Source organism: Aethalodelphis obliquidens, unplaced genomic scaffold (assembly GCF_003676395.1).
Source record: "Aethalodelphis obliquidens isolate GAN/ISIS:26980383/991018 unplaced genomic scaffold, ASM367639v1 scaffold28, whole genome shotgun sequence".
Lineage (NCBI taxonomy): Eukaryota > Metazoa > Chordata > Mammalia > Artiodactyla > Delphinidae > Aethalodelphis > Aethalodelphis obliquidens.
Window position 1 is genome coordinate 9,247,617 of NW_020837972.1, and position 26,211 is coordinate 9,273,827.

Here is a 26,211-nt window from a genome sequence, read left to right on the forward strand (position 1 = left end):
AACAAATGACTCTGAAAATATTCACCTCATTGGAAAGAAGTAACATCACCTGCATTGCATAGCAACTCCTAAACAATTGTTGGCAATAACATCTAGTGCTGGTGAATATATGGAGAAATGATGGTATAAACTGTTGGTACGACTATAAGTCACCCCAGCCTCTTCAAAAGTAATATGGCAGAGGTTATTAAAATTTGAAGTGTATATACTATTTGATCCAACAGTCCCCCTCTGGGAATATATTTAACAGCAAGAAAAGTACTCATATAAAAGACATATGTATAATCGTATTTATTGCATCGTTGTTTATGGTAGCAAAAATACTGGAAAAAACTAAGCGTTCATTAACGGGGTAGTTGTTGAATAGATTGGTATATCCACACCATGGTGTATTAAGCATCTTTTAAAATTGAATGCTATAGGGACTTCCCTAGTGGTCCAGTGGTAAAGAATCCACCTTCCGATGCAGGGAACGCAGGTTCGATCCCCAATAGGGGAACTAAGATCCCACATGCCATGGGGCAACTAAGCCTGTGCACCACAACTACTGAGCCCGTGTGCCTCAACGAGAGAACCCGTGTGCCGCAAACTACAGAGCCCATGCGCCCTGGAGACTGCGCGCCACAACTAGAGAGAGAAAACATGTCACAACTAGAGAGAAGCCCGCGTGCTGCAACGAAAGATCCCGTGTACTGCAACTAAGACCTGATGCAGCCAAAAAAAAAATAATAAAGAAAATAAATAAAGTAAATAAATATTTTTTAAAAATTGAATGATGTAAATGTATATTGTAGATTTGGAATTATACCCATGATATGAGCTTTCAATATTCTCTTAATGAACAGTTACGGAACACCTAGTGAGTTCCAGGCTCTGTTCTATGCCCCAGGGAATCAGTGAATGGAACAGATAAGATCCATGCTCTCATGCAATTAAAATTCTAGTGGGGGAAACAGATGCTCAACAAACAGCAAATGCAAATACAACATAATATCAGGTAGTGATAAGTGCCAGGAAGAAAAATGAAACAGGTAGAGGGGATAGAGGCTTCATGTTGGACAGAATGGCCAGAGAAGGGCTGTCTGAGAGATGATATCTGGGGAGAAACCTGACCAAGGTGATAAAGAGGGCTCATAGAATCTTCGGAAATACCGTGTGCAGAGGGTTTGAGGTTGGAGCATGCTTGGTGAGTTCTGAGGAAATTCAAATTAAGTGAACAAAGCACATTCTAGAAACAGTACGTAGCCCATGATCCCAATTTGTTTGCAATGGAAATAATGTGAAATTTGTAGATAGGCTCTATATCAAAGGGGAAGTTGGGAAAAGAAAGTTTTAATTTTTTTTTTGAAGTTCTTGGGAATGGTGGATGGGCCCTTTTGTGAGCTCCTTAAGTGTCAGCTCTCCAGAAGACATCAAATATTGGGGATTTGCCAAAAAGTTCATTTGGGTTTTTCCATAGGATGTTACAGAAAAACCCAGGTGAACATTTTGGCCAACCCAATACATACTCCTCATCAGTTTTCTCTCTCTCCAGGTGACTCTGATGACAGGAGGGGCCCAGGTCAGAAGACAGGTGGGTTCTGCCGACTCTGTCTCCTGCTTTTGAGACAGGAGTCCTTTTCCCCATTCCTCCATTGCCTTTTCTCCCTTCAATTCATGCTTTTCCTTTCAGGCCCTGACCTGGCCTCTGCTCCTGGGCAAGGAAGCTATGGGCCTCCTGTGCGCAGGGCCTCCGAGGCACGAATGAGCTCATCTAGCCGGGACTCAGAGAGCTGGGACCAGAGCCACGGCGGAGCTGCTGGTGACCCCAGCCGGGGCTCAGCAGGTGAGAGAGATGGGCAAATCCAGACAGGCTTCCTGGATGAGGAGAATCAAAAGGAATGGGGAGAACAGTGGTTTTTTTCATTTATTCATTGGCGCTCGGTAGGCATTCAATGAACACTTGTTGAATGAGTGAATGAGTGAATGAGTGAGTGAGTGAGTGGATGGATGGATGGATGGATGGATGGATGGATGGATGGATGGATGGATGAACAAGGACCCAAATGAACAACCAAATGGAAGTGCTAATGCAGGACCCTGGGACAAGAATTTGTAAGCCCCAGCCAGAGGTGGCAAAGCACTTTCTGTCATGATCATTCAAGCATCTCTCCAGTGAAAAATATTTGGATTCAGGAAAGGTGGGATCTAGCCCAGTGAGGTGAGAGAAGACAGGGTATTCTTCTAGGAATGTCATACTTTCTCAGTACCAGGAACTGCTGTGTATATCATCCCCATTTGATCCCCCAGCAGCTCTGCAGGAGGCAGTAGCATCTAATAGTCTCAGGTAGACTCTGGAGACCAAATGCCTGAGTTCAAACCCTGGCTTGGCTACTAACCAGCCAAGAGACGTTAGGTGAGCTCCTTAACCCCTCTGTGCCACAGTTTCCCCATTTGTAAAATGGAGCTAATAAAGCACTCACCTCAAAGGGTGTAGAGATGAAATAAGTTCTTATAAAAATGTTAATCAAGTGGGTAGAGTTGTTGCCTCCATGAAGCATCTGCAGTTCAGAGAGGGTAAGTGACCAGCCCAAAGACACACAGCTTATAAAAGAAAAATCTGGGATGCAAAGCTAGGTCCATGCGAAGATAAGAACAGTCTTTCAATAATTATAAAGTAATATCAACATCTGCCAGATGTTGAGTGTTTACTACATGCCAGGCACTGTTCTGAGCATTTTACATGTATTGTATTATTGTGTCTCCACCACAACCTTATGAGGTAAGTACTGTTATCCCCATTTGATGGATGAGGAGACTGAGGCCCAAAGAGGATAGGTCATTTGTGCAAGGTCACAGATGTCAGAAGCAACGTCACAGAACCTGAGCTTTTCAACATCCATGTTGTTGCAGTGAGTTGCCCAGGGGCATCTGAGTATTGGAAAGAGAGAACACACGGAGGGGAGGAGAAGAGGGTCTGAAAGAGCTGGAAGTGTCAGGGGGCTGCATCCAGTTCACACCCAGAGGACCATGCCTCATGCCGGCTGACTGGTCCCAGGCTTCTTCCTGCTTTGACTGTGTGTGAGTGTGTGTGTGTGCGATATGACAGGCTCTTTCCTTTCCCCTGCAGGTTTGAGACGGGCCAACTCAGTGCAGGCCTCTAGACCCACCCCGGCTTTGATACAGAGTCCAGCGCCCCCCCAGCCTGGGCAGCCAGGTACGTGCCACCCACCCACCCGCCCAGGCTGTCACTCAGCTGTGACCCCAATACCTCCCACTCTTGCTTGCGGAACCCGCTGGGCTTTCTGCAAAGCTGCAGCCACCACCAAACCCTAAACTCTTTGAAGACCTTTAGAATGAATAATACTCTAGGCTGGGAAGCTGGTGGGGGTGGGAGGAAGGGTAGCATCATATCTACCTAAATGCAAGAAGTGACAGTACTTCATCCCTCACTGTTTCCCACCTTCTGACGTCATCACTCCAATTTCACAATTTTTACCACATGCACCTATGATCTGCCCTTTTATTTCCTTAATGTTTTCTTCAAATTGACCTCCTTTAAGAACATAATTGAGAGAAGTTATCATAAACTCTTTCAAGGAAATTTTAAGGACTTCAGACTTTAAGGAAAAGGCAAAGGTTCTCAGACAGATATGTGAGATTCAGGAAGAAATGGTGGGCAAAGAGATTAGTAATGTGAGAAAATCTGAACATATATGGCTTGTGTAAAACAATGGAAATAATTCCTAATTGGTGCAGTTAAAATCTGTTATTTTAAAAGAAACCTATAATAATGGCATAAGTGGGAAACCAGTATTCCATACCAGAAAAAGAGAGTATATTAGTTTGCTAGGGCAGCCATAACAAATATCACAAACTGGGTGGCTTAAAATAACAGAAATGTATTGTCCCACAGTTCTAGAAGCCAGAAGTCCAAAATCAAGGTGTAGCCAGGGTTGGTTCCTTCCTTCCTGTCCCAGCCTCTCCTCTTGCTTCTGGGGGCCTCGGGCATTCCTTGGCTTGTGGATGTGTCTTCACATCATCTTCCTTCTATGCATGGGTCCCTGTGTGTCCAAATTTCCCCTCTTTATAAGGGCATAGTCATATTGGATTAGGGCTCACCCTAATGGCATCATCTTAACTTGATCACCTGCAAAGATGATCAAATATTCACATTCACAGGGACTGGGGGTTAGGACTTGAACATTTTTTTGGAGAACACCATTCAACCTATTGTGAGGGGCTGTTATAAAAATTAATGTACTGAAAATACATTGCAGGTGCAATGACATTCTCAGTACTCTGGCCTGCTGAAGGTTCGGAGCCTGAGTCCTGTCCTCTTTTGCTCAAAAGGGACATTTACAAAGGTTAGAGAAGTGTTAAAGTAGCACCTAGATGAGACTTTTCCCATGACGGGATCAGTATGGAAAGGCAATGGGAACCCAGAATGACTTTCTCACTCTGTCATTGGATGTTATTTCATGCCCCATCCCTGTGGCTCTCCCCCACATCCCAAGCTTCGGAAATGTAGTTATATAGAATCCTCTGGACCAGTAATGACCCCGTAATAATGGTGGACTCAAAGCCTGGACTTGCCCGTTACCTTGCAAGCGATTCTTGCTCCATTTGTTTGTCAACCTCATAACAGCCAACAAAACATGAAGAGCAGGTAATACCTGCTCATCCCCACTTCACAGAGGAGGAAGCTGAGGCCCAGAATGGAAGGATTTGGGCTTGAAGCCAGGGCTTTCCAACACCAGAATCCCCCAATGGGACTGTTCCTGCAACCCTGGGTACCTCTGCACATCACCTGCTGCCCCTGGGCCTGTGTCCACACCTGTGAAACGAGGGGTCCTCAGGGCAAATACCCAAATGATGCCGCCTTCTCTATTCCAAACTTCTTTCTCTCTTTGCCCCACTCAGGACCCCCAGGAGGCAGCAGACCCAGTCCTGGGCCAGCAGGACGTTTTTCAGATCAGAGACCAGGCAAGTGTTCGCCTCTTTCTGTGCCTGCGCAGGTGACCACCTCTTCCACTGACTGAGAGAGAGAGAGAGAGCAGGGGCTGCCAGACATTGGCCCATTCTGCATCCTGAGACCTATCTGATGAGCTCTAAGGGAATTCCCTAATTCTAAAACTCTAGAGAGTCTGTACTAAGATTAGATAGATAGAAAATGACAATACATACAGTGATTAAGAGTATAAGCTGCCTGCATTCAAATCACTGCTTCTTTACTTCCCAGCTCTGTGACCCTGGGCAAGTCACTTAACTTCCCAGAGCCTCAGTTTCCTTATCTCTAAAAGGAGAATAATCCAAGGACCTACCTCACAGAGTTGCTGGGAGGATTAAGTAAAACCAATACATGGAACACCTTAGCACGTGGCCTGCAATGTATGAAGACCACACCGAGTGACAGTGATTATTACACATGATATATATGCAGCAGCACCAATCACTACAACAGATTCATTGCTTTCTAATGCACCAGCTACTGTGCTAAGTGCTGTGCACATACTAGAAAATTTTTTAAATGATAGCTAATACTATTTGAGCACCTTCAGGTCTTAAAATTCCCATCTTACAGGTGAGAAAACTGAGGCCCAGAGATAAGTAATCTTGCTCCAGCTGAGATTCAAATCCAGGCTGTCTGGCTTCAGAGCCCATACCAGTGAGGGCTCTCAGTGAGGTCTGTTTTGCTCATGGAACTTGTTATAAAACATAGATTCCAAGGCCCTACCACAGGGCCTGCAGATTCTAGATGGAGCCTGGGAACCTGCATTTTTGCAAGCCTTCCTTGGGTGGCTTTGACAAAGGCAACATTCTGAGAACCGGTGAATGGCATGATGTGGCCCCCCTGTCCACTGGAAGTGGCAGTCCCCCATTGCAGGGCAGTGGGTGATTCTGGCACAAAGCTCGCCAAGCACCTGGTACACAGTAGGTGCCCATCACTCGTGGTAATGCTGCAGCATTTGTCACTGCTGTCGTTATGACACAGGGACTCAGCTGCCTCTTTCCCACCCTCTCCCCATCTCCCCTGCAGAGGTGGCTCTGAGTGACCCCGCCTGTACAGGGGCCACCGCCCCACCGCGAGAGGAGAGAGTGGGGGGAGTTGGGGGCTATTCGGCAGTTGGAGCCAGGGAGGACCGAGCGGGCCACCCACCCTATTCCCAAGCGTCTGCTGCTGCTCCCCAGCCGGCCGTGGTCCCAGCCCACCAGCCCCCACGCCCAGTGGAGGAGGAGGAGGAGGAGGAAGCCAACAGCTATGATTCAGATGAAGCAAGTAGGTGACGCGTAACGGAGGGGTGGCTGGAAAAGTCACTTCAGCGGTCGCCCCCAGGGAAATAGGAATGGCTCTGGGGACAGCTCTGTACATCCCCAGCCCCCCAATATGCCAAACCTAATAAACATATTTACCAAGTTATAAAAATACAAATTCGTGTTACTAAATTCACAAAATGACATCAGCTTTCTAAAGTATAAGCGCATCTATTTTTTCACTGTTGTAAAAGATACATAACATCAACGTTAACCATTTACATAATTTTTTAAGAGTGCAATTCAACTATATTCACAAAGTTCTATTTGGTGGTTCCATAGAACTATCATATGACTCAGCAATTCCACTCCTAGGTATATATATAGATAGAAATCTATTTTAATTGTTTCCCAGACTCTTTGGTGTGTGTCTTCTAAAAAGTCATTTTTTAACCATGACTTTAAAATTTCTGACACTTCCTCTTGCATCCATCCATTCAATGATTTATAAAGTGCCTGCTCTGTGCCACACACACACACACACCAGTGGCGCTTCTCCTGGGTGTGGCTGGGAGCAGCAGGGGAGAGCTGGGGTGGCCTTTGTGAGCTGCAGGGAAGCATAGATGGGTTGTGTCTGGACCTGATGCATGCTGTGGGGTTGGGGGAACGTTCTAAGAGCTCCTGGTCAGATGGGGAGACTGGACCCACTCAGAAGAAATGGACCAAGGGCTGTAGTCGGCGGGATGGCTTTGGCCCATCGTGTCACCTCCCCTCGTTGTAAAAGGGAAAGCAAATACCACCTCCCATGCAGGGCTGAGGGGTCGTAAACTGAGGTACCTGCTGAGAAAGGGCTTCATAAACCAGAAATCATTATTATATAGTGCGAAACACACGTGAGGAATTATTATTATATGACATGCACATCTGAGGTAATAATAGTCAACACTTGTTGAGCCCTTATTTTGTGCCGGGCACTTTTCTAACTGTGTTACGTGCACATGCTCAATTTAATTATCCCAGTGAGCCTGGGAATAGTTGCTTTTCCTATTCCAATTTCACAAATAAGGAGACAGAGGCTCGGAGAGGTTCAGGGACTTGTCCAAGTTCATATGGCCAGTGAGTGGAGGGACTGACAGTCTCATTGCTGCAGCAGGCCAGAGGCCAGACCTGGAGGGAATATCAGCTGTCCTGTCTCTCACAGGGGTCATGAGTCTGCAGGCTCAGGGGAAAGGAGTCTGAGGAGCCTACCCCCACCTCGCTGGCTGGGGGCTGTTTCTGCCCTGGAAATGCACCATGTCTATCCCACCTTCCTGGCTTTCCACATCCTGGTCCTTCTGCCTGGAGCAGTGGCCACTGCTCCTTCCATCTGCCTTAAGTGTCTCTTTGCTGACCTGCCAAGCCTAGAAGATCCCTCCCAGCCGGTGTATGTCCCTGTTAGGAGCTGTCCCTAGTGATTTATAACAAGCCTGTCTCTGTATTCAACTCCCTCCCTCACTCATCTCTATATTTGACAAGTATTTATTGAGCACCTACGAGGTGCCCCCAAACTATTCTAAGTGCTAGGGTTACCATGGCAAAAAAAGAAAAAAAATAATAACAGACAAGATGGCTGATCTAATGGGACTAATATTCTGGTGGAGAGAAACATACCAATGAGTTCATTTCAAATAAAGACAGAGCACCGTGAAGGAAATAAAATAGGGCGAATGACCATGAGGGTGGCTGCTTTAGATGGAGCAATCAGGGAAGGTTTCTCTGAGGAGGTGACATTTAAGCTGTGATGTGGATAATGAAAAGGCACTAGCCATGTGAGGATCTAGAGAGAGAGCATTCCAGACAGAGGCAACAGCAAATGCTGAGACTCATTTATTCCTTCAGCAAGTAAGTGAGCACAAACTGTGTGCCCTGCACTGTGCCCAGCGGGGACATAGCAGTGAACAGGGCAGTCACAGCCTTGCCCTCATGGGACTCTCAACCTAGCAGATGGAAGTCATTAAGTAGGCAATTGCACAAATGATTAACTGATCACAGGTGTGCTGAGGGTTCCAAAGAAGAGGAGGGTCTACCAGGATGGGGAGTCCAGAGGGACTGAGTCTTCCTCTCCTCTGTAGGCTCAATGGCTAGCCCAGACTGGGCACACGGTAAGTGCTCAGGAAATGTTTGTTGAATGAATTAATGTCCTCTTGGTACCTGCCTCTGTCTTCTTCAGCCACCCTGGGTGCCCTGGAGTTCAGCCTTCTCTACGACCAGGACAACAGCTCCCTGCACTGCACCATCATAAAGGCCAAGGTGGGTAAGGGGGCCAAGCTGGGGACCACTTAGGATGTTCTGGCATTTCTAGGGGACTTGGGGAGGGCATGGGTGACCATGTCTGTCTCCTGTCATTGCCTTGTCTATCTGTGACAGTGACAGTGATGAGGAAAGAGCAGGAATTAGCCACGGCCAATTCCTTTGCAGGGAGGACTTCCTCCGGGGAAGGTCCCAGAGGGGTTTCACTTAACTGCAGCTGCCTCCTGGGAGTGGAGGAAACCAAGCTTCAAGGGCAGAGCCAAGATCTGCCCAGCCCCATCCACACCCTCTGGAGGGGATCTCAGAGGTGTCACCTGGGAGCAGGGACAGCCTAACTTGACAGCTGACATGCCACTGAACAGCTCCTTCTATAGACGGGGCTGTCAAGCTGGAGCTACAGACTGAGTCAGGACTTATTGTTGCAGATACAAGGACAGTAATCTGGGCTTCTGGGGTGGGGAGGGGGGGCGAGGCAAACCAGATTGGAAGAGCATCTCCATGCTACAGGCTCCAGGGGCAGTGAGCCAACTTTACTGCAGCCCACAAAGAAAGCTGGATGATGCCAATACTAATCCCAGGAAGTAGTTGACCAGGATCTCCCCCTGCCCCAAGTCTGGTCTATAGAAAATAACAAGCAAGGTTCAGGAACCAGACTTCCTGGGTTCAAATACCAGCTCCGCCCCTCCTAGCTGTGGGATTTGGGGGAAGTTAACCTCTCTGTGCCTCAGGGATAATAATAGAGTCTCTTCCATGAGGATGTTGGTGAGTGTTACGTGGAAGGTGGCGGGGTGTCCCAGTTTGCACAGATGGTCCCCAGCTATGCCTGTTGCCTTGATGAAATAATTAAGAACTCTCCTTTCCACTCACAAAATGTCCCAGTTTGGATGATCAATAATGTATGAAATGCTTAACACAACTTCTAGATCAACGTACCCAGGTCACTTCTTCAGCAGGCACTTAGATGCATTTACACGTGCCCTCCAATAGCACAGTGAGGTAAGGCCCTACGTTATCTTATTTCATCTTCATAGGAACCTCTGAGGAAGAGATTATTATTAGCCCCATTGTACAGATGGGAAAACTGAGGCTTAGAAAGTTAAAGCCTGAGGCCACTCAGCTGGTAAGGGATAGAGCTGGATTTGAATCCAGATGTAACCATCTCCAGCTCCAGAAATGGGGGAAAGCCACACCATTACAGCCCCCTTGCGACAGGGGTACAGAAAACTCAACGGCTCAGGGGCTGGGCTGGTAAAGAGATGAGAAAAACATGTGAGACATTAGGGAATGGTAGTAACTTTGGTAAACTAAACTGATGTGAGCAGGACCCAAACAAAGATGTTCAAGTTCAAATTTGAAAAACACAGCGTCTGCCAATTTGTAACCTCCCAATCCAAACAGACATTCCAGACATGTTTATTAAGTACCTACTCTGTACCAGGAACTACCCTAAATGTTGGGGAATATTAAAATGAGCGAGAATAGACTGTGCCCTCATGGAGAAATGGACAAGAACCCAGCACTATAGCATCTCCTGAGTATAGTATACCTTCTGGGGCTTTCTACAAATTATTTCTTCCCATTTAATCTTCACAACAAACCTATGAGGAAGGTTTCATCATCGTTCTCATTTTATAGATGGGGAAATTGAGGCACAGAGAGATTAAGGGACTTGCCCAAATCACACAGCCAGGAAGTGGTGGAGCTGGGATTTGAACCAGTGTTGTCCAGCTCAAAAGCCTATGCTCTTACCTTCTAGGCTACCCGGCCAGATTTCCTCCTTGCACCCCACTTTGTGGCCTCCTCTCCCCACCTAGTAGTAACAAACGTTGTTCATACTGAACTTGTGCCAGGGCCAGAGTTCAGCCTTCACAGGTGAGATCTCATTTTACCCTCCAAGAATCCCATGAAGCAGGGTCTGTGATCAGCCCCACTGAACAGCTGAGGAAACTGAAGTCCCCGGAGATCACAGGGCACGATACATGGGATTGGGGATTAGTGCTGTGAGAGAAGAGAGTGGGAGCCCAGAGATAAGACACCTGCCTCAGCCAGGGCCTAGGGGGATGGGCAGAGCGTATCTGAGCCCCGGGAATTTTGGAACTGCTCATGTTAACAAGCCCAGCTTAACTCCTACCCCGGACAAACTGCTCTCCCCCACAGTGACTCATTTTAGCCATTTTAGCCATTTTAGCCAACTCTGTGAGGGGGGCCAGGCAGAGATTGTGATCCCCATCATACGGATGGAGAAACTGCGGTCTCAGAAGTGAGTGCAAGGGCCAGGGCCAGAACTCAGGCCTCCTTTCGCTGGCCTTTCCTCCTCTCCCACCCATTCTGGGACATGTCCTCCCATCCCAGCAATAACAATCCAGCCTTGTTGGAGCACTTCCTGTGTGCCAGGTACTGTGCCAAGCACTTTACCGGTGGGATCGCGTTTAAATCTCACCAGCCCATGAAGCATCCCATTTGACAGGTGAGGAAAATGAGACTCAGAGAGGTTAAGAAACTTGCCTAAGGTCACACATCCAGTAAGTGACTTGGCCAGGCTTTAAACCCCGTCTGCCGGATTCCAGTGCTCATTTCAAGATACTGCATTTCCCTTCTCTTTCTTTGCAAGGGGAAGCACACAGGATGGGGTGATAGCTGTGCCCATTGCCTGTGATAGCTGAGCGCCCAGCCCTCCCCAGGCCCTCACGCCACTGCCTTCTTCTCTTACAGGGACTGAAGCCCATGGATTCCAATGGCTTGGCCGATCCCTACGTTAAGCTGCACCTCCTACCGGGAGCCAGCAAGGTACCATATGGCCTGGGCCTCTTGGCAAGGGGGGCACATGGGCTCTGGAAAGCACCCAAGGTTCCCAGCTTAGAGCCTAAAATAGCCCTCCCCAAACCCCCTCTTCCCTGATTGGCAAAGTTCTTACAAGGGGTAAGGGATGGGCCAGAGCCATTCTCCTTCAAGAGGCAGGGGCTCTGCTCATTTCTCTAACTCAGAAACCTGGGATCCAGGAGAGAAGCAGATACCCTGATTATGCCCTTGACCTGCTCAAACACCTTCAGGGCTCCCCAGTGCTGACCATGGTCCACCTCCCCCACCCATTTTTTGCCCCAGCCAAACATCTCTCAACAGAAATGACTAACTCTTTCCAGATAACTTGAGAAAAGGTTCTATTATTAAGAGAAAATTTACCCCCATCCCTTCCACCTTTCTGGGAGGGAAAGTGAGATTAATTCTCCTTTCTTTGGATTGACCCACTCAGAGCACATGGCTGGAAATGGACGTGTGCCTTCTTGGGCTTTATTTTTTGCTTTGTTGTGTTAATTTGACATGGATGTCCTAAAAACAAGGCTGCCTATATACTTGGTTACATGATCTTAGAAAAATGCCTTTCAAAAATCTCTGCAAGGGCTTCCCTGGTGGCGCAGTGGTTGGGAGTCCGCCTGCCAATGCAGGGGACACGGGTTCGTGCCCCAGTCTGGGAAGATCCCATATGCCACGGAGCGGCTGGGCCCATGAGCCATGGCCGCTGGGCCTGCGCGTCCGGAGCCTGTGCTCCGTGGCGGGAGAGGCCACAGTGGTAAGAGGCCCGCATACCGCAAAAAAAAAAAAAAAAAATCTCTGCAAGTATCAAATGCCCCATAAGACAAAAAAGGAGACACGCACACGCACACGCACACGCACGGGCACATACACTTTATCTCTTTTTTTGTTTGGATCAAGGAAAGACAGTCCCACCTGGCCATGGCCAAACTTGTTGGCCACTACTCCTTCTGACTCCCCAGCGACGTTTGCTTCTCCTTGACCCACTTCTTTGCCCACTCCTAAATCCAAACCTGCTTTGCCAAAGAATCCAATCAGTCACTTACATGTTAGAATGAATTAGATTTTGCACCAGGCTACCAGGTGCGTTTCTAACCTTCTCTCTTAGAGTAAAATGAAAAATTTTGTCCTCTCTAAGGAATTTCAGGCATGGAGGATGCTATCTGGGGAAACAGAGGGGACCATCCCAATATCCCCAGAAATTATTTCTTCACTGCCTAGGAATGGGAGACTCTCATTTCTGCTTCCCTGGCCTAGAAACAATACTTTTTCTCAAAGAAAAATATCTTTGCTTTCTAATCTTTATAAAGAGTTCAAAGAGGGGGCCCAGTACCTGGAGGGAGGGCTGGCCCAGTATCCAGTGTTGGTGATGCACCCTAGAGGATGACCCCACTCCCTGAGAACATGCATTTGGGAGCAACAGAGCCCCTGGACACTCCTGAGGGAAGTGGACTCCTAAGTCACCCACCCATCGCAAATGAGCCCAAGGGATGGAGCTGCAGGGCTGACTCCCCACTGAGACAGATGTCTGTCTGGGTTCTAGTCCAACAAGCTTCGTACAAAAACCCTGCGGAACACCCGAAATCCCATCTGGAATGAGACTCTGGTCTATCATGGCATCACGGATGAAGACATGCAGAGGAAGACCCTCAGGTGCTTGCTGGGAGGGTGGGCAGAGAGGGGCCTGAGGCTGGGCAGACTGAGGCATGCGTGGTTCCTGGGGGCAGCGCTTTAAAACATCTCAGAGTAGTTTTTTGTTTCTTTTTTTCTTCTAAAAAGCAATATATATTCCTGATAGACACTTTTGAAAATACAGATAAGTGAAACTGTTAACATCTTGGTGTCTGGACATTTGGGTTTAGCGTGTGTGTATATTGGTGTGTATGTGTTTGTGTGTGTGTGTGTATGTGCGAAAGTTTTTTTTTTTAATAAAGTTGAGTGTTTTTAAAAGTGTTTATAAAAATGGACCATCCTATTAAGTAATCAGCCAGTTTCACTTAACAATATACTGACGCCACTTCATATTCTTCTACAGTGTATTAAAATGCATTTTAAATTATATAAGTAATAAATGAGTACATTGTTCTTGTAAAGAATTATTGAGAAAACAAAGCTGCTTTCAAATGTTAGTCCCCTCCCTCAGCCTGGGTTGCCTTTCTCCTTCTGTGAGTGTGTGTATATTCGTTATATACATACATACACTATATATATATGTGTGTATATATATATATATATATATATATATATATACACGCACACACTGTCGTTTACAATATAAGAAATATCATGTTGAATATATCTGGAACGTGTCTTTTTCCTTAACAATATATCTTGGGGCTGTGGCCATGAGAAGACATTTAGATCTACCTAATTTTTAACTGCTTCAGAGTACTCCATAGCATGGGTCTATCACAGATTTTTTTAGTGTTTTATTATTAAGTGTTATGAATATACAGAAAAATATAGAATATAATAAAAACAAATACCCATGAACCCAATACTCAGTCTTTCAAAAATCTTAATATTTGTTGTATTTGCTTCAGCTCTTTTTTGTAAGGAATAAAGCACTACAGATGCAAATTGAAGCTCCTTTTGTATACTTCATCCCCCACCCCTTTCTCTTCTTTCCTCCCCAGGGCGAAACACTATCCTGAATTCTATGGGTATCATTTCCAAGTGTGTCCTATGCTTCAGCTACTTAATTATGTATCTATAAACAATATATGGTATTGTTGGCATGTCTTAAAATTTTATGTAACTGTTTACCACTTTATCCAGTTCCCTGTGGACAGACATTTAGATAGCTTCTACCTTTTTTCTATTACAAACAAATTTGCGATGAGCATTCTTCATGCTTCCTTGTGTTCATATGAGTATTTCCTTAGGACAGAAACTAAGGAGGGATATTTGCTGGATCACAGAATATGGGGTGTGGGTCTTTTTAATTTGGCAAGGCATACAAACTGGGCTGTTCCAAGTACATTCCTATCAGCTACAATATTATTTTAAGGAAACATAAACATTTTTATTGCAATGTAATAACATCCATTTAGAATAGTGCACACAGAAAAAGTGTACAGATTGATGAATTTTCAGCACGTGAACACACTGGGTTAAGAGAACAGAACATTCCCAGGCTACAGAAGCCCTCCCCTTGTGCCCCCTTCCAGTGAGGACCTTTTCCCCCAGGGGATTCACTACCCTAACTGCTAACAGGAAAAATTAATTTCATCTAGTTCTGTACTTTATACAAATGAAATCATACCACATCATTCCTTTGTGTCTGTCTTCTTTCAGTTAGTAGTATATTTGTGATACTCATCTGAGTTGTGGGTACTTGTAGCTTGTTCTTTCTCATTGCTATTTAGTATTCCATTGTGTGAATATAACACGATATTATTTATTCATTCTACCGTTAATTGGCATTTGGTTGGTTTTCTGTTTGGGGCTATTACAAATAGTGCTGCTGGGAACATTCTAGTAGCTATTTCTTGCATACATTTCTGTTGTATATACACCTGGGAGTGTAATGGCTGAGCCATGGGGTATGTATATGTTTAGCTTTATTAGAAACTGCCAGTTTTCCATAGTGATTGCACCAATTTACACTGCTACCGGCAATGTCTGGGAGTTCCAGTTGCTTCACATCCTTATCAACACTTTTCCATTTTGGCCACTCTGGCGGGTGTGTAATGGTGTCGCATTGTGGTTTTGCATTTCCCTGATGAGCAATTACAACATTATTTTCAATGCATACTGTTACATTTTTAGGGTTACTTCATAATTTTCTTGAGAAGTCCCCCCATTATAGAATACTTATGTTATTTCTGCTTTTTCACAACTATAAACAAAACTGTGGTAAAGATCTTTGTAGTTACGTATTTTTTCACTTATGTCTTCAAGGTAAATTCCTAGAAGTGGCGTTACTAGGTCAAAAATGGTGATTATTCGTGAGTCTTTGGAGACATACTGTCCTGCAGAAAGGATGGTGGTGTTTACACCCCCACTGGCTGAATGGAGGCAATTTCTTTCTCCAGTTGTGTACAGTGTGGGGCTCAGCAGGAGGGTGTTCTGACCCTTCAGAACTTTGAACCTTGTTCAACAAATGTTAATGGCCAAGAAGCAAGGTGCTGTTAGTTCCTGTCTGTCCCCCATGGGGGGGAAAAGTCCTTTCTTCCTCTTAGTATATGTCAGGATGAATTATCATGCCTCGATTGGTCCTTTTGGCCTCCTGAGGGACCTTTCTCATGACCTGCCCCTTTTTGTGCCTCTGGTCTACTCAATGCTGTGCAAAGTAGATAGCAAAAGACAATATAGTGTTCTGGAAATCAGGAGCTTCAAATTCTGGTTCTGCCCCTTACTGGGGAAAAATTATTCAACATATCTGGGCCCCAGTCTCCTCTCCAAAGTGGGAAACTCAGAGGTCTGGGGGGAGAAAGAATTAAATGAGAAGAGTCAGCTAAGTTCCTAGCCTAACTTTGCAACAGATGATGCTGAAATGACCATAAAGTAGATGTAAAGGGGGCTGAACTTCATTAATCATCAGGGAAATGTATTGGGTTGGCCAAAAAGTTCATTTGGGTTTTTTCCACAACATCTTATGGAATACTAATAAATTAATACTACAAGGAGATACTATGGCCCACTCAGAATGGCTAAAATTAAAGACCGACAAAATCGAAGTTAGAATGAAGAGCAACCAGAGCCTGCATAAACTGCTGGTGGGAGTGTAACTGGTGGAATCACTTTGGAAAACTGTTTAGAAGTTTCTGCTGAGGTTAAACTTGTGTGTAGTCCATGGCTCAGCAATTCTGCTCCTAGGAAGATACCTAACAGAAATATGTATCTATGCATATAGAAAAGACATGAACATGAATGTTCCATTGCAGCTTTATTCATAACAGCTAGAAATGGCTCAAAACCAAATGCCCATAATTAGCAAAATTATTACAACGTGTTTACACAATAGAATACTATACAACCAAAAAAGGGACAAATAACTATAGACATGGATGAATCTCACAGACATAATGTTGAACAAAAGAAACCAAATGTAAAAGGGTATACATCTGATTTTATTTAAATGTAAGTCAAAAACAAGACACTGAATCTTGCCAAGAGAACAAGATAGTGATTATCTCTGAGGGAGGTAGTGACTAGGAGGGATCATGAGGGTCTTCTGGGAGCTGGAGTGTTCTATATCTTGATCTATCTGAGTGGTAGTTACATGGGTGTATGCAAATTCAAAAATCCAACAAGCTAGAAATTTAAGATTTGTGTATGTTATTGCTTGTTAAGTTATACTGTGATCAAGAAGAAATTAGAAGTACCTGGCCTAGTGCTCAATAAATATGAAGTTGTATTATTCCTGTGCACATTACACGTTCCTTGCCAGCATCAATCAGAGCTCTTGGTACATAGTAGGAGCTCAGTATATGCTCTTCTTTCTTTCTCCATCCTTTATGTCAATCGCAGGATCTCTGTCTGTGATGAGGACAAATTTGGTCATAACGAGTTTATCGGTGAGACCAGATTCTCGCTCAAAAAATTGAAGCCCAACCAGAGGAAGAACTTCAATATCTGTCTGGAGCGGGTGATCCCGGTGAGTGCCTTTGCCCCAAGGGTTCAATGGGGAAGAAGAGTTGGAGAGGTGGGTGCTGCCTTCTTTTGGGGCTGTAAAGGATGTGATAGATCTGTAGGGTGCCAGACAGGAGAGCGACTTTGGCAGCTGTTGGAGGGAGGGTGAAGATTTCAGGTCAGAACATGGGGGTTGCATCCTGGCTATGCCTTCTACCAACCCTGTGTTAGCATCACTTCTGAAGGTCAGAGTGGTGTGGCAGAGTGGCCTGCCTGGGTTCAAAGCGAGCTCTGCCGTTTCCCTGCTCCCTGGCCTTCACCAAGGGTCTGAACTATTCTGGGCCTCAGTTTTTCTTGTCTCTAAAATGGGTGTTACAACAGCACCTGCCTCATAGGAGGCAGAACCTAGTACCTAATAAGCACTCATAAATTAACTGTTGTTATTATAGTAAATAATACTGCCTTAGCCACCTGTCAGTCAAGAAGTCATAAAGAATCATAGAGATACACAGGAGGCAGGATACCATAGCGCGTAAGAGCATGGGCTCTGGAGCCAGACTGGGATTGAGTCCCAGTTTCTGCCACTTATAGTATAACTTGAGTCAAATGACTTAACCTATCTATGCCTCAGTTTTCTTGTCTGTAAAATGGGATAATATAGTACCAACCTCATAGGGTCTTTTAAGGATTAATGTAAAAGTACATGTAAAGCATTAAAACTGTTATTGTTAGATGTGATACTCACCTTTTGAGAAAGAACAAGAACCAAATCGAGGTTGTCCAATTGGGCTACACCTCAGAATCAACTAGAGATTTTAAAACCAGAGTTTACAAAATAGATTCTGTGGGGGATCTCCCTGGATATTCTGACTTAGCAAGATAGGGTGAGACCTAGCAATCTGTATTTTTAGACATAATCCAACCTACCCTTTTTTACAACTGAGCCACCTGGGGCCCAAAAAGAGGAGCGAGTTGCCAAGGTCATACCGCAAGTCAGGGACCGTGTTCTCAGGCACCAGCCAGAGCCCAGCTTTCTTGCAATGACCTGCGTGCCTGCTCCCCCTGGGCAGTGGGCCAGCGCCCCATTGGGAAGCCATGGGGGGTGGGAGGGAGACTCCTGTAGCATCCTCCCACCAGATGGCCAGCCTGAGGATGGACTATCTGTGTGCTGCACCATATTTTATAGCACAGACAAAGGAAGACACAACAGGGAGAATTGCAAGGAAGAATTTACACCGAATGCCAGGCTCCCAATAAATCATTAGATGTGCCTAGGAATGAAGCCTTTCCTCTGGGTCTTTGCCTGGTAACAGTTGGCTCTTCAGGCTTTGTCATCCTTCCGTCACTCAGTGAGTCCAGTTGGTCAGCTCCTGGGTCTGCCATCTCACTGTGATGGACGCAGCCAGCCTCAGAGGCACAGAGGTGGCAGGACAGGCCCGCACTGGCCCCACAACCCTGCTGATCATCTCCTTTGCTCTTAAACCTCCCACCACCAACTCCCCTCTTATGCCCCACTAAGGACAGGGACCTCATAAGCTCTGACCCCTCTCCTCTGGACTTCAGTTTTCCTCATTTCTAAAGTGGAGAGGTTGGATTTAACCAGTGCTTTTCACATTGTGTTCCCCAGAGCCTTAGAATCCTGCAAAAGGCCTTAGGAGCCATGGGGGAAGAAGCACCTGGTGGCCCCTGTGCCACTTCATCCAGAGCAGACAAAATCTTATCTGTTTTGTGTATGGGCTACTTTGCCACTTATTGGTTGTGGCAAGTGGTTTAACCACTGTGACCCTCAGTGTCATCATCTGTAAAATGGGGATAATAATACAACCTATGTCAATAGGCTGTTGTGCATTAACATGGTCTCTCAAATGGTTAATGTTATATACATTTTAGCTGAATGGGGGAAAGCTGGAGGGCCACAGAAGCTTGGAGAACCCATCCTCATGGCTCTGGATGCCAGTGGAGGGGAGAAGGTGTTTCTGGTTTTTCTTGTGTAGGGAGATGAGCCCCATTGACAATGTTATTTTTCCTTTCTGTCTCCTTCCTCAAGATGAAGCGTGCTGGAACCACCGGGTCAGCCCGAGGCATGGCCCTTTATGAGGAGGAGGTGAGCGCTGAGTGGGTGTTGAAGCCACAGTCGGGGTCTGGCATCTCCCTTTTCTCTCCCTCCCTGGCCCCTTTCCCACTCTTTTACCCCAAACCACCTGCCTGTTGGTTCACCATGAGAGGTGCCCTTGCCCAAGGCATTAGAACATGAGACCAGGAGCATGCTTTTCACACCTGGAGCCCCCAAGGTGGGGGAAGCGCCATCCTCTCATAACCGAGAAACACCCTTGACCTTGGCAGAAGCTCTGCTGGCAGTTCTGCTGCACTCGAGCAATGCCACGCTCCCTCCATGGGGATGTAGGGCAGGTTCTCTGAGCTGTGTGTCTGGCAGAGGCTGGAGTTTGGCTTCACAACCATGCCCTCGGCCCCAAGAACTGCACTTTTGAGAAAACTGGGTGGATGGGGGGAGTCTGAGCTGAGTCACGTTGGAATCAGGGTCAAGCTCAGCCTATGATCAGAGTCAGGGTCAGTCCGTGTCTAAGAGTAAAGCCATTGGCCCCCATGTGCCTAGGACTGGGCCCCGTGGCTTTCATCATTTGCTCCTCCCTGGAGTCTGGGGTGTCTTCTGTCTGTAGTGCTGATTGCACTAGCACTGGCCCACCTCCTCCTACTTTCCACAGACTCTCTCTTTAATGATCGCCATCCACGTTGCCCAGACCCCTTCCCTCCTAGGCCCACACACCCTCTTCTCCTACTGCAGCAGGTGGAGCGTATTGGTGACACAGAGGAACGCGGCAAGATCCTGGTGTCCCTCATGTACAGCACACAGCAGGGAGGCCTCATTGTGGGCATCATACGCTGCGTGCACCTGGCGGCCATGGACGCCAATGGCTACTCAGATCCATTCGTCAAGCTGTGAGTCAATGTCTGGGGACTATAAATGGGCCCCAGAGGGGGGTCCTAGATCCTTGCAAAGAGAGAACCAGAGAGCTTCCCCAAGATCATTGTACATTGAGGCCCAGAGAGGGCAAAGAACCTGCCCAAGGTCACACAGTGAGACGGATGCCCAGAACCGGTGAGTGTGAGTCTGGAGTCTCAGTCAGCCTGGTGTGTCACCCACCCATGTGAGAAGTTTTGTGGCTCTCCTCCTGTGGGAGAGGGGTGGTCAGCAAGGTTACAGTAATCCCATTTGTAGCACCTGGGAATCAGCAACACATCCCTCCAGAGTCCAGAGCCCCACCACCAAAGAAGCAACCTGACTTTTTCTGGATTCAGTCTGGAAATGCTCAAAGAAAAGACCTTAGGCTTTGGGGTTATTCCAGTTATCTCAGTCATGGGGAATAAGAGAGACTTTGTGTTCTGGGTCCTCTGAGAAGATGCCAAGAGGGGATTAAACAGAGGAGAAATGCCTGTGTGAGGGAAAGTAGGGGGAGAGTCAGGGGAAATGGGACAGCAGTTAGACGGCCATTCGAGTCTGACCCTAAGTGAGGGGACAAGGGAGGGAGGGATGGGTGGAAGCATCCCAGATGCAAGTTCAGCAAAGCCATCAGGAAGTCCTCAAGCCAAAATTGGCCATCACATGAGGCCCATGTCTCCTAGGAGTAGGCCTGCCATAGGTATCCCTGCCATGTTCGGTAGTCAGCTGGGAGTGTGGCTTGGCACAAACATGGCATGGATTTCCAAGCGCGGCAGCTGGGGCCTTGGTCATTTATGTTCCCTGTAGTTGGAGGTCCTTCAGGCACATTCTCCAAGCCGCCATTGAATCAGACATGGGATGCACCTCCCATCTCTGCCAGCTACCAGCTATGTAACTGTAAGCAAGTTATGTGATGTCTCTGAGCCTCAGATTCTTCATTGGTAAAGTGGAAAAAACAAGTCCACTTATTTCCAAGAGTGGCCATAAGGCTCAAATGAGATACCATATAAAAGGAATAAAATTACGCCTGGTACAGAAACATTTAGCTACTCTGAATAGAATTCTGCCTTGCTTGTGGCAGTAAAATGTGTGTTTATGTGGTTGTTGTTGAGAGCCTGAGCTCTGGATCCAGACTGCCCGGGTTTGAATCCCAGATCCAATAGTCTTCAATATTCTCCAGCTGTGTGACCTTGGGCTCATGCCTTAACATCTCTGGGCCTCTATGTCCTCATCTATGAAATGGGAAGAGTAGTATTGGTCATTTGGTCCTGTCCTCCAAGAAGCAGACACCAAGACTAGATGAGATGCTAAGAGATTTGCTGGGGAAAGCGCCTGGGAAGGAAAATTGAGAGAGAGCTGGAGGAGGACCATAGAGACAACAGGCCTGGTGCACGTCTGCTTCCTGGGGGGTAGTGGGGGGATGGTTGGGCAGGAAGAGTCTTAGACTGCAGTGCAGTTCTGTTAAGTTTCAACCATTGTGGTGCGGAATCCTTGAGCGCAGTCGCCCATTAGAGGAGCCCCGCATCTCCCAGAAATGGGGCTGCCTACTGTCGCTGCTGGCTCAGGTACTTGCTGAGAGTAGCCTGTGGGGAGCATGGCCACATGAAAACATAGTGGTGAATTCAGAGCCCAGCAGCTTGTCAGTCTCCCCCTGCAGTTGGAGACCTGGGAGATACATTTTCATGGAGTCGGTGCTCAACAAATACCTGCCATTATTGTATAAATAATTACTATCACTATCTTACTCATGGCAAAGAGTGTTTATTAATGATCTCTCCAACCTGGGAGACACTCCTTCCCCCATCCGCACTGCCTCTGACAATAGAAATCAATGCTTCCCTTAAGGTCATGGCTACAAATCAGGCCACAGTGGACTTTGCTCCAGATTTTCTTTGAAAGAGGATTTTAGTTAACAAAAGAACACACATGTCTGGAACGCGTTTGATTTCTAGGAGTAATTTTGTGTAATTTTCTAATTTTCCCACGTGGTCCAATAGAGAACATTAGCTCCTGGGCTCCTGTCCTGTACTCCACTGAATCCCAGACACATGCAAATTGTTTTTCTTAAATAACTCTCCCCACCACCCCTTCTCCCATCTACCCAACCCTCCAGAAGAAGTAGAGTTGCAGTGGTCACCAGTGAATCAGCTGCCCTGGTGGGCATTGTAAAAAAGAAAACAGGAGATCATTAACCAACTTAAGATCCAACAAAGTTTTTTAAAGTCAGAATTGCCCTTTATTTTTGTTCAGCATCTGGTACCTTTCAAATCCCCTTTTGTATCTCTTCTTTCAGATTATCCTCAAAAGCAGTTCTGTGAGTGAGAAAGAAAAGTTTGCCTTCTTTACAGATTGGGACGCTGAGGCATGCCGAAATTACACTCATGTTGAGAGTTGCACAGCTAGTGACAGCTTGCATCAGAATCCAATTGTCCTAACTCTTAAGAGTTTTTAGCCCATTTTATTTATTCGCCCAGAAAATGTTGATTGAGCACCTACTACGTGTCATGCATTGTGTCTACACTGGGGGAAGAGCCTTCTAGGCAGAAGAAATAGTATGTGCAAAGGCCCTGGGATGGAAAGGAGAGTGAATGGGGTGTGGGGTGAAGCACGTGGCACAAGATCAGGCTGGACAGGAGCAGGGACCCAACCACGTAGAGCCTTAAGGCCACATTAAGGATTTTGAACTTCACCTTTAGGTCAAAGGAGAGCCATGGAATAGTTTTGAACAGGAGACTGATCGTAATCAGATTTGCATCTTCTCCCTTTTGTCCATATCCTCATCATCTCCCCAGGACCTGGGGGCAGCTTAAGAGATAATCAGTAGTGAAGCCCCAGGCACCGTCTTCCAGGTTCTCAATGATCCATTGGGAGAAAGTCCTAGCTAAGAGCACAGACTCCAGAGGCAACAGCTGGGTTGAGTCCCCAGCTGTGTGACCAGAGGCACATGTCTCAACTTCACTCTGAACGCTCAGTTTCCTTATATGTAAATGGGTGGTTGTACCATCTAGGGTTTGTTGAGGATTAAATATGCATAAGGTGCTTAGGTAATGCCTGGCACCAAGTAGATGCTCTGATGCACATTGGTCATTATTAATGTTGATTAACTTTCTGATCTGTTCATTATTCTCCTGACACTGGGAGGACCTTTGGGGTCATTAAGAGGCTGTTCTTATTCATTAAACTTCATCCATAATAGCCTCTCATGTCTCCTCTCAGCTGGCTGAAACCAGATATGGGAAAGAAAGCCAAACATAAGACTCAAATTAAGAAGAAAACGTTGAATCCTGAATTTAATGAGGTAAGGCTGCCCCATTTTTTGCCATGCTCTGGGATAGTTCCTATATGTGAGGGAGGAACAAATTCCCTGCTAGAAAGTTGTAAAGCACAAAAAAAAAAAAATTTTTTTCTTACATAGATCAGCTTGAATTATCTAAAGAAGGAATGAGTTCCTCATCATTGGAGGAAATCAAGCCTAAAACAAAAGCCTATAGATTTGGAATGTCATAGGGAAGACACTATATTTGGAGAGAGAATGAATTAATGTCTTTTACCAATGTCTTTACCAACTCTAATAGTATATAATACTGATATTTGAGCAAATAAATAGGGGCAGCTGTCCCCTTTACCACCCACCCAGTTGCCACTGCCCTCTCCCTCTCCCTCTCCCTCCATCCTCAGTGCATCCAGTCCTGCTAAAGCCACTATCTAGATACCCATTGAATGTGCTTATTCCTCTGTATTCACACTGTTGACTTGTCAGGCATCTAAATACTCAAATGTTGAGCACTAGGTTAGGTCCAGCCACACAGCTCTTAGACAAAGCCATAAAAGTGGTGATGCAGAAAAACAATTAAAAATAAAAATAAAGTGGTGATGTAGGAAAAAAAACCTGCTAACATACAAAGTTGGTTTTTACCATATGTTATAAAATGGAAAAAGGAAGCCACAGTACAGTATATTCATATTATATTTCTATAATACAATATTCATATATTTCATATCGTATAAAATTCATATTAATTTTTCAAAACAGACACCAGTATGGTCACACATGGGGAATGTTGACAGTGGTCATTCTTGGGTAGATAGATAACAAGTTTTTGGTTATGGGTTTTTGTGGGGTGTTTTTTTTTTTTTTTTTTTTTGCTTCCTTGTTCGTTTTAAAGATGAACAGGAATGAATTTTGTGATTAGGCAGAAGAGTTATTGACAAAATCAGATTATCTGAAAACATAGGCACCTAACCCTCAACTACCTTTAATCTCTGAACAATGGAGAGTGAGGAAAACCACTTCAGAAGCTATCAGAATGGAAGGACTGAGTTCATGGCTATCTGCCTTTAAGGAAACTTGACCAGGACCAGCCCTCTTAGAAACACCCCACCAGTCTTCTCAACTTCAAGCAGTGTCATTGAAAAGAGAATTATAGGGTCTGGGGGGCTTTATTATACGGAGTGTTAGTTGAGAGGGGTTCTTCAGGCCTGGGGTAAAGGCCCCTTTGATTCCAGATACCCAGTACAAGGTCCTCCTCTTGGTCCATGAACCCCTAAGACTCAGCCTCTTAGCTTCCGATGCCGAAGGCTCAGAGAACCCTGTCACTCACATGTCTTCCTCTGCTGCATCTAGGAATTTTTCTACGACATCAAACATAGTGACCTGGCGAAGAAGTCACTGGACATCTCAGTCTGGGACTATGACATTGGCAAGTCCAATGATTACATCGGTGAGTGCTCCCAGCTCCCGGGGAAAACCCTATCCTCTATCCTCCCAGGAGGGGGGAGCCTTACCCAGGGATGCACAGGGTTGAGGGCACTGCTTTACTTTGGTAATTACATTGTCCAAACGCTAAGTCGGGACCCATGGTCCTCACTTGGGTCCAATTTGGCTTACAAAGCTGGGAAGATTGGATCACGATTGGTTATTTGCTGAACAAATCACCTCCAGCAGAATAATTAAATTACAGAAGAGTGGAGCGTGTGGCCTCTGCAGAAAATAGGGTGTAGGGCTTCCCTGGTGGCGCAGTGGTTGAGAGTCCGCCTGCCGATGCAGGGGACACGGGTTCATGCCCTGGTCCGGGAAGATCCCACATGCCGCGGAGCGGCTGGGCCCGTGAGCCATGGCCGCTGAGCCTGTGCATCCGGAGCCTGTGCTCCGCAAGGGGAGAGGCCACGACAGTGAGAGGCCCGCATACCGCAAAAAAAAAAAAAAGAAAAAGGAAAAGAGAAAATAGGGGGCAAAGGAAGTCTCCTTAATCTATTTGCAAGTCCAGAATGAAGGTTCTCCTGTTCCCAGTCCCCCTCCAAATAATGAGGTGGAGTAGGAGTCATTACAGGTGGAGTAGGGAGGGAATTCCAGACAACGGATACAGCAAGAGCAAAGATGTGCAGGCAGGGTTGAGCAGGGTGATGAAACTGACTCTGGAAATAGATGGTGAGTACCAGAAGTAGTGAGAGAGAATTTCAGTGAGTGGATTGATGACTTAAAGAAGGTCTTTAAAGATAGACAATGAGGTTGTGACTTGACGCCACAGTAGGGAGCCACTGCAGGTTCTTGAGTCGGTAGTCTGTAGGCAGAGAGAGCCAGTAGTAATAATAACATCATAACCACAACCTCCAGAGAGAATGGATCCCAAGTGGCTGGAGCGGGGGTGGGTCGCTGCTTGGTGGCAGTTTTTCCCCAACTAGACACTTGGGTCCAGAATGAGATTCCCGTGCATCCTTCCACTCTGACTGCCTGCCCCTATCTTCCCATCTTGTCCTCCAGGAGGCTGCCAGCTGGGGATCTCAGCCAAGGGAGAGCGCTTAAAACACTGGTACGAGTGTCTGAAAAACAAGGACAAGAAGATAGAACGCTGGCACCAGCTACAGAATGAGAACCACGTGTCAAGCGATTAGGATGGCGCCCAGGTCCCCACCTCCATGCCCCAGCCCATGCCCCGTCACCCCACAGCCTGTCCCAGCTGCCCGTTGCACTCTGGTCTCTCTTCTCTACGCCTCCCCCAACCCCATCACTCCTGGAGCCTGCCTTTGAAGTCTCCCCCGCACCTTGGACATTGCCACCAAAAACCTCCCCTCTCCTCAACACTGCGATGCGGGCTCTGAATGCAGCCCCTCTCTGATCCCTCCAGGATGGAGCCATAGGGATGGGGATGGGGAGATTTTTCACAAGGAGGTTGTTAATTTAACAACCTCTCAGCCTGGGTAAATTACAGAGGCTCTTCATCATTTAGGACTGTTTTTAGACCCTCCTGGCCTTGGACACACGCACATAACACACACACACACACACACACACACACACACACACACACACACACACACACACACACACACACACACACACA

At 46.4% G+C, this 26,211-nt stretch overlaps 1 protein-coding gene across 3 annotated transcripts in view; it reads left to right on the forward strand.

Moving 5' to 3' along the window:
- The window catches only part of RPH3A (rabphilin 3A), a 96,983-nt gene extending 70,815 nt beyond the window's left edge, over positions 1–26,168 (forward strand). For 2 of the 3 annotated variants that reach the window (XM_027124634.1, XM_027124635.1), the window contains 14 exons: positions 1,535–1,573; positions 1,673–1,825; positions 3,110–3,196; positions 4,903–4,965; positions 6,020–6,259; positions 8,444–8,523; positions 11,236–11,310; positions 12,878–12,987; positions 16,810–16,936; positions 18,959–19,015; positions 19,715–19,869; positions 23,087–23,168; positions 24,495–24,591; positions 25,632–26,168. In XM_027124634.1, coding sequence (XP_026980435.1) covers positions 1,535–1,573; positions 1,673–1,825; positions 3,110–3,196; positions 4,903–4,965; positions 6,020–6,259; positions 8,444–8,523; positions 11,236–11,310; positions 12,878–12,987; positions 16,810–16,936; positions 18,959–19,015; positions 19,715–19,869; positions 23,087–23,168; positions 24,495–24,591; positions 25,632–25,762 — 1,496 coding nt within the window. In that variant the 3' untranslated portion in view covers positions 25,763–26,168. The remainder of the gene's footprint in view (positions 1–1,534; positions 1,574–1,672; positions 1,826–3,109; positions 3,197–4,902; positions 4,966–6,019; positions 6,260–8,443; positions 8,524–11,235; positions 11,311–12,877; positions 12,988–16,809; positions 16,937–18,958; positions 19,016–19,714; positions 19,870–23,086; positions 23,169–24,494; positions 24,592–25,631) is intronic. The other variant, XM_027124633.1, reaches the window with a different exon arrangement.
- The last annotated feature ends 43 nt before the right edge of the window (positions 26,169–26,211 follow it).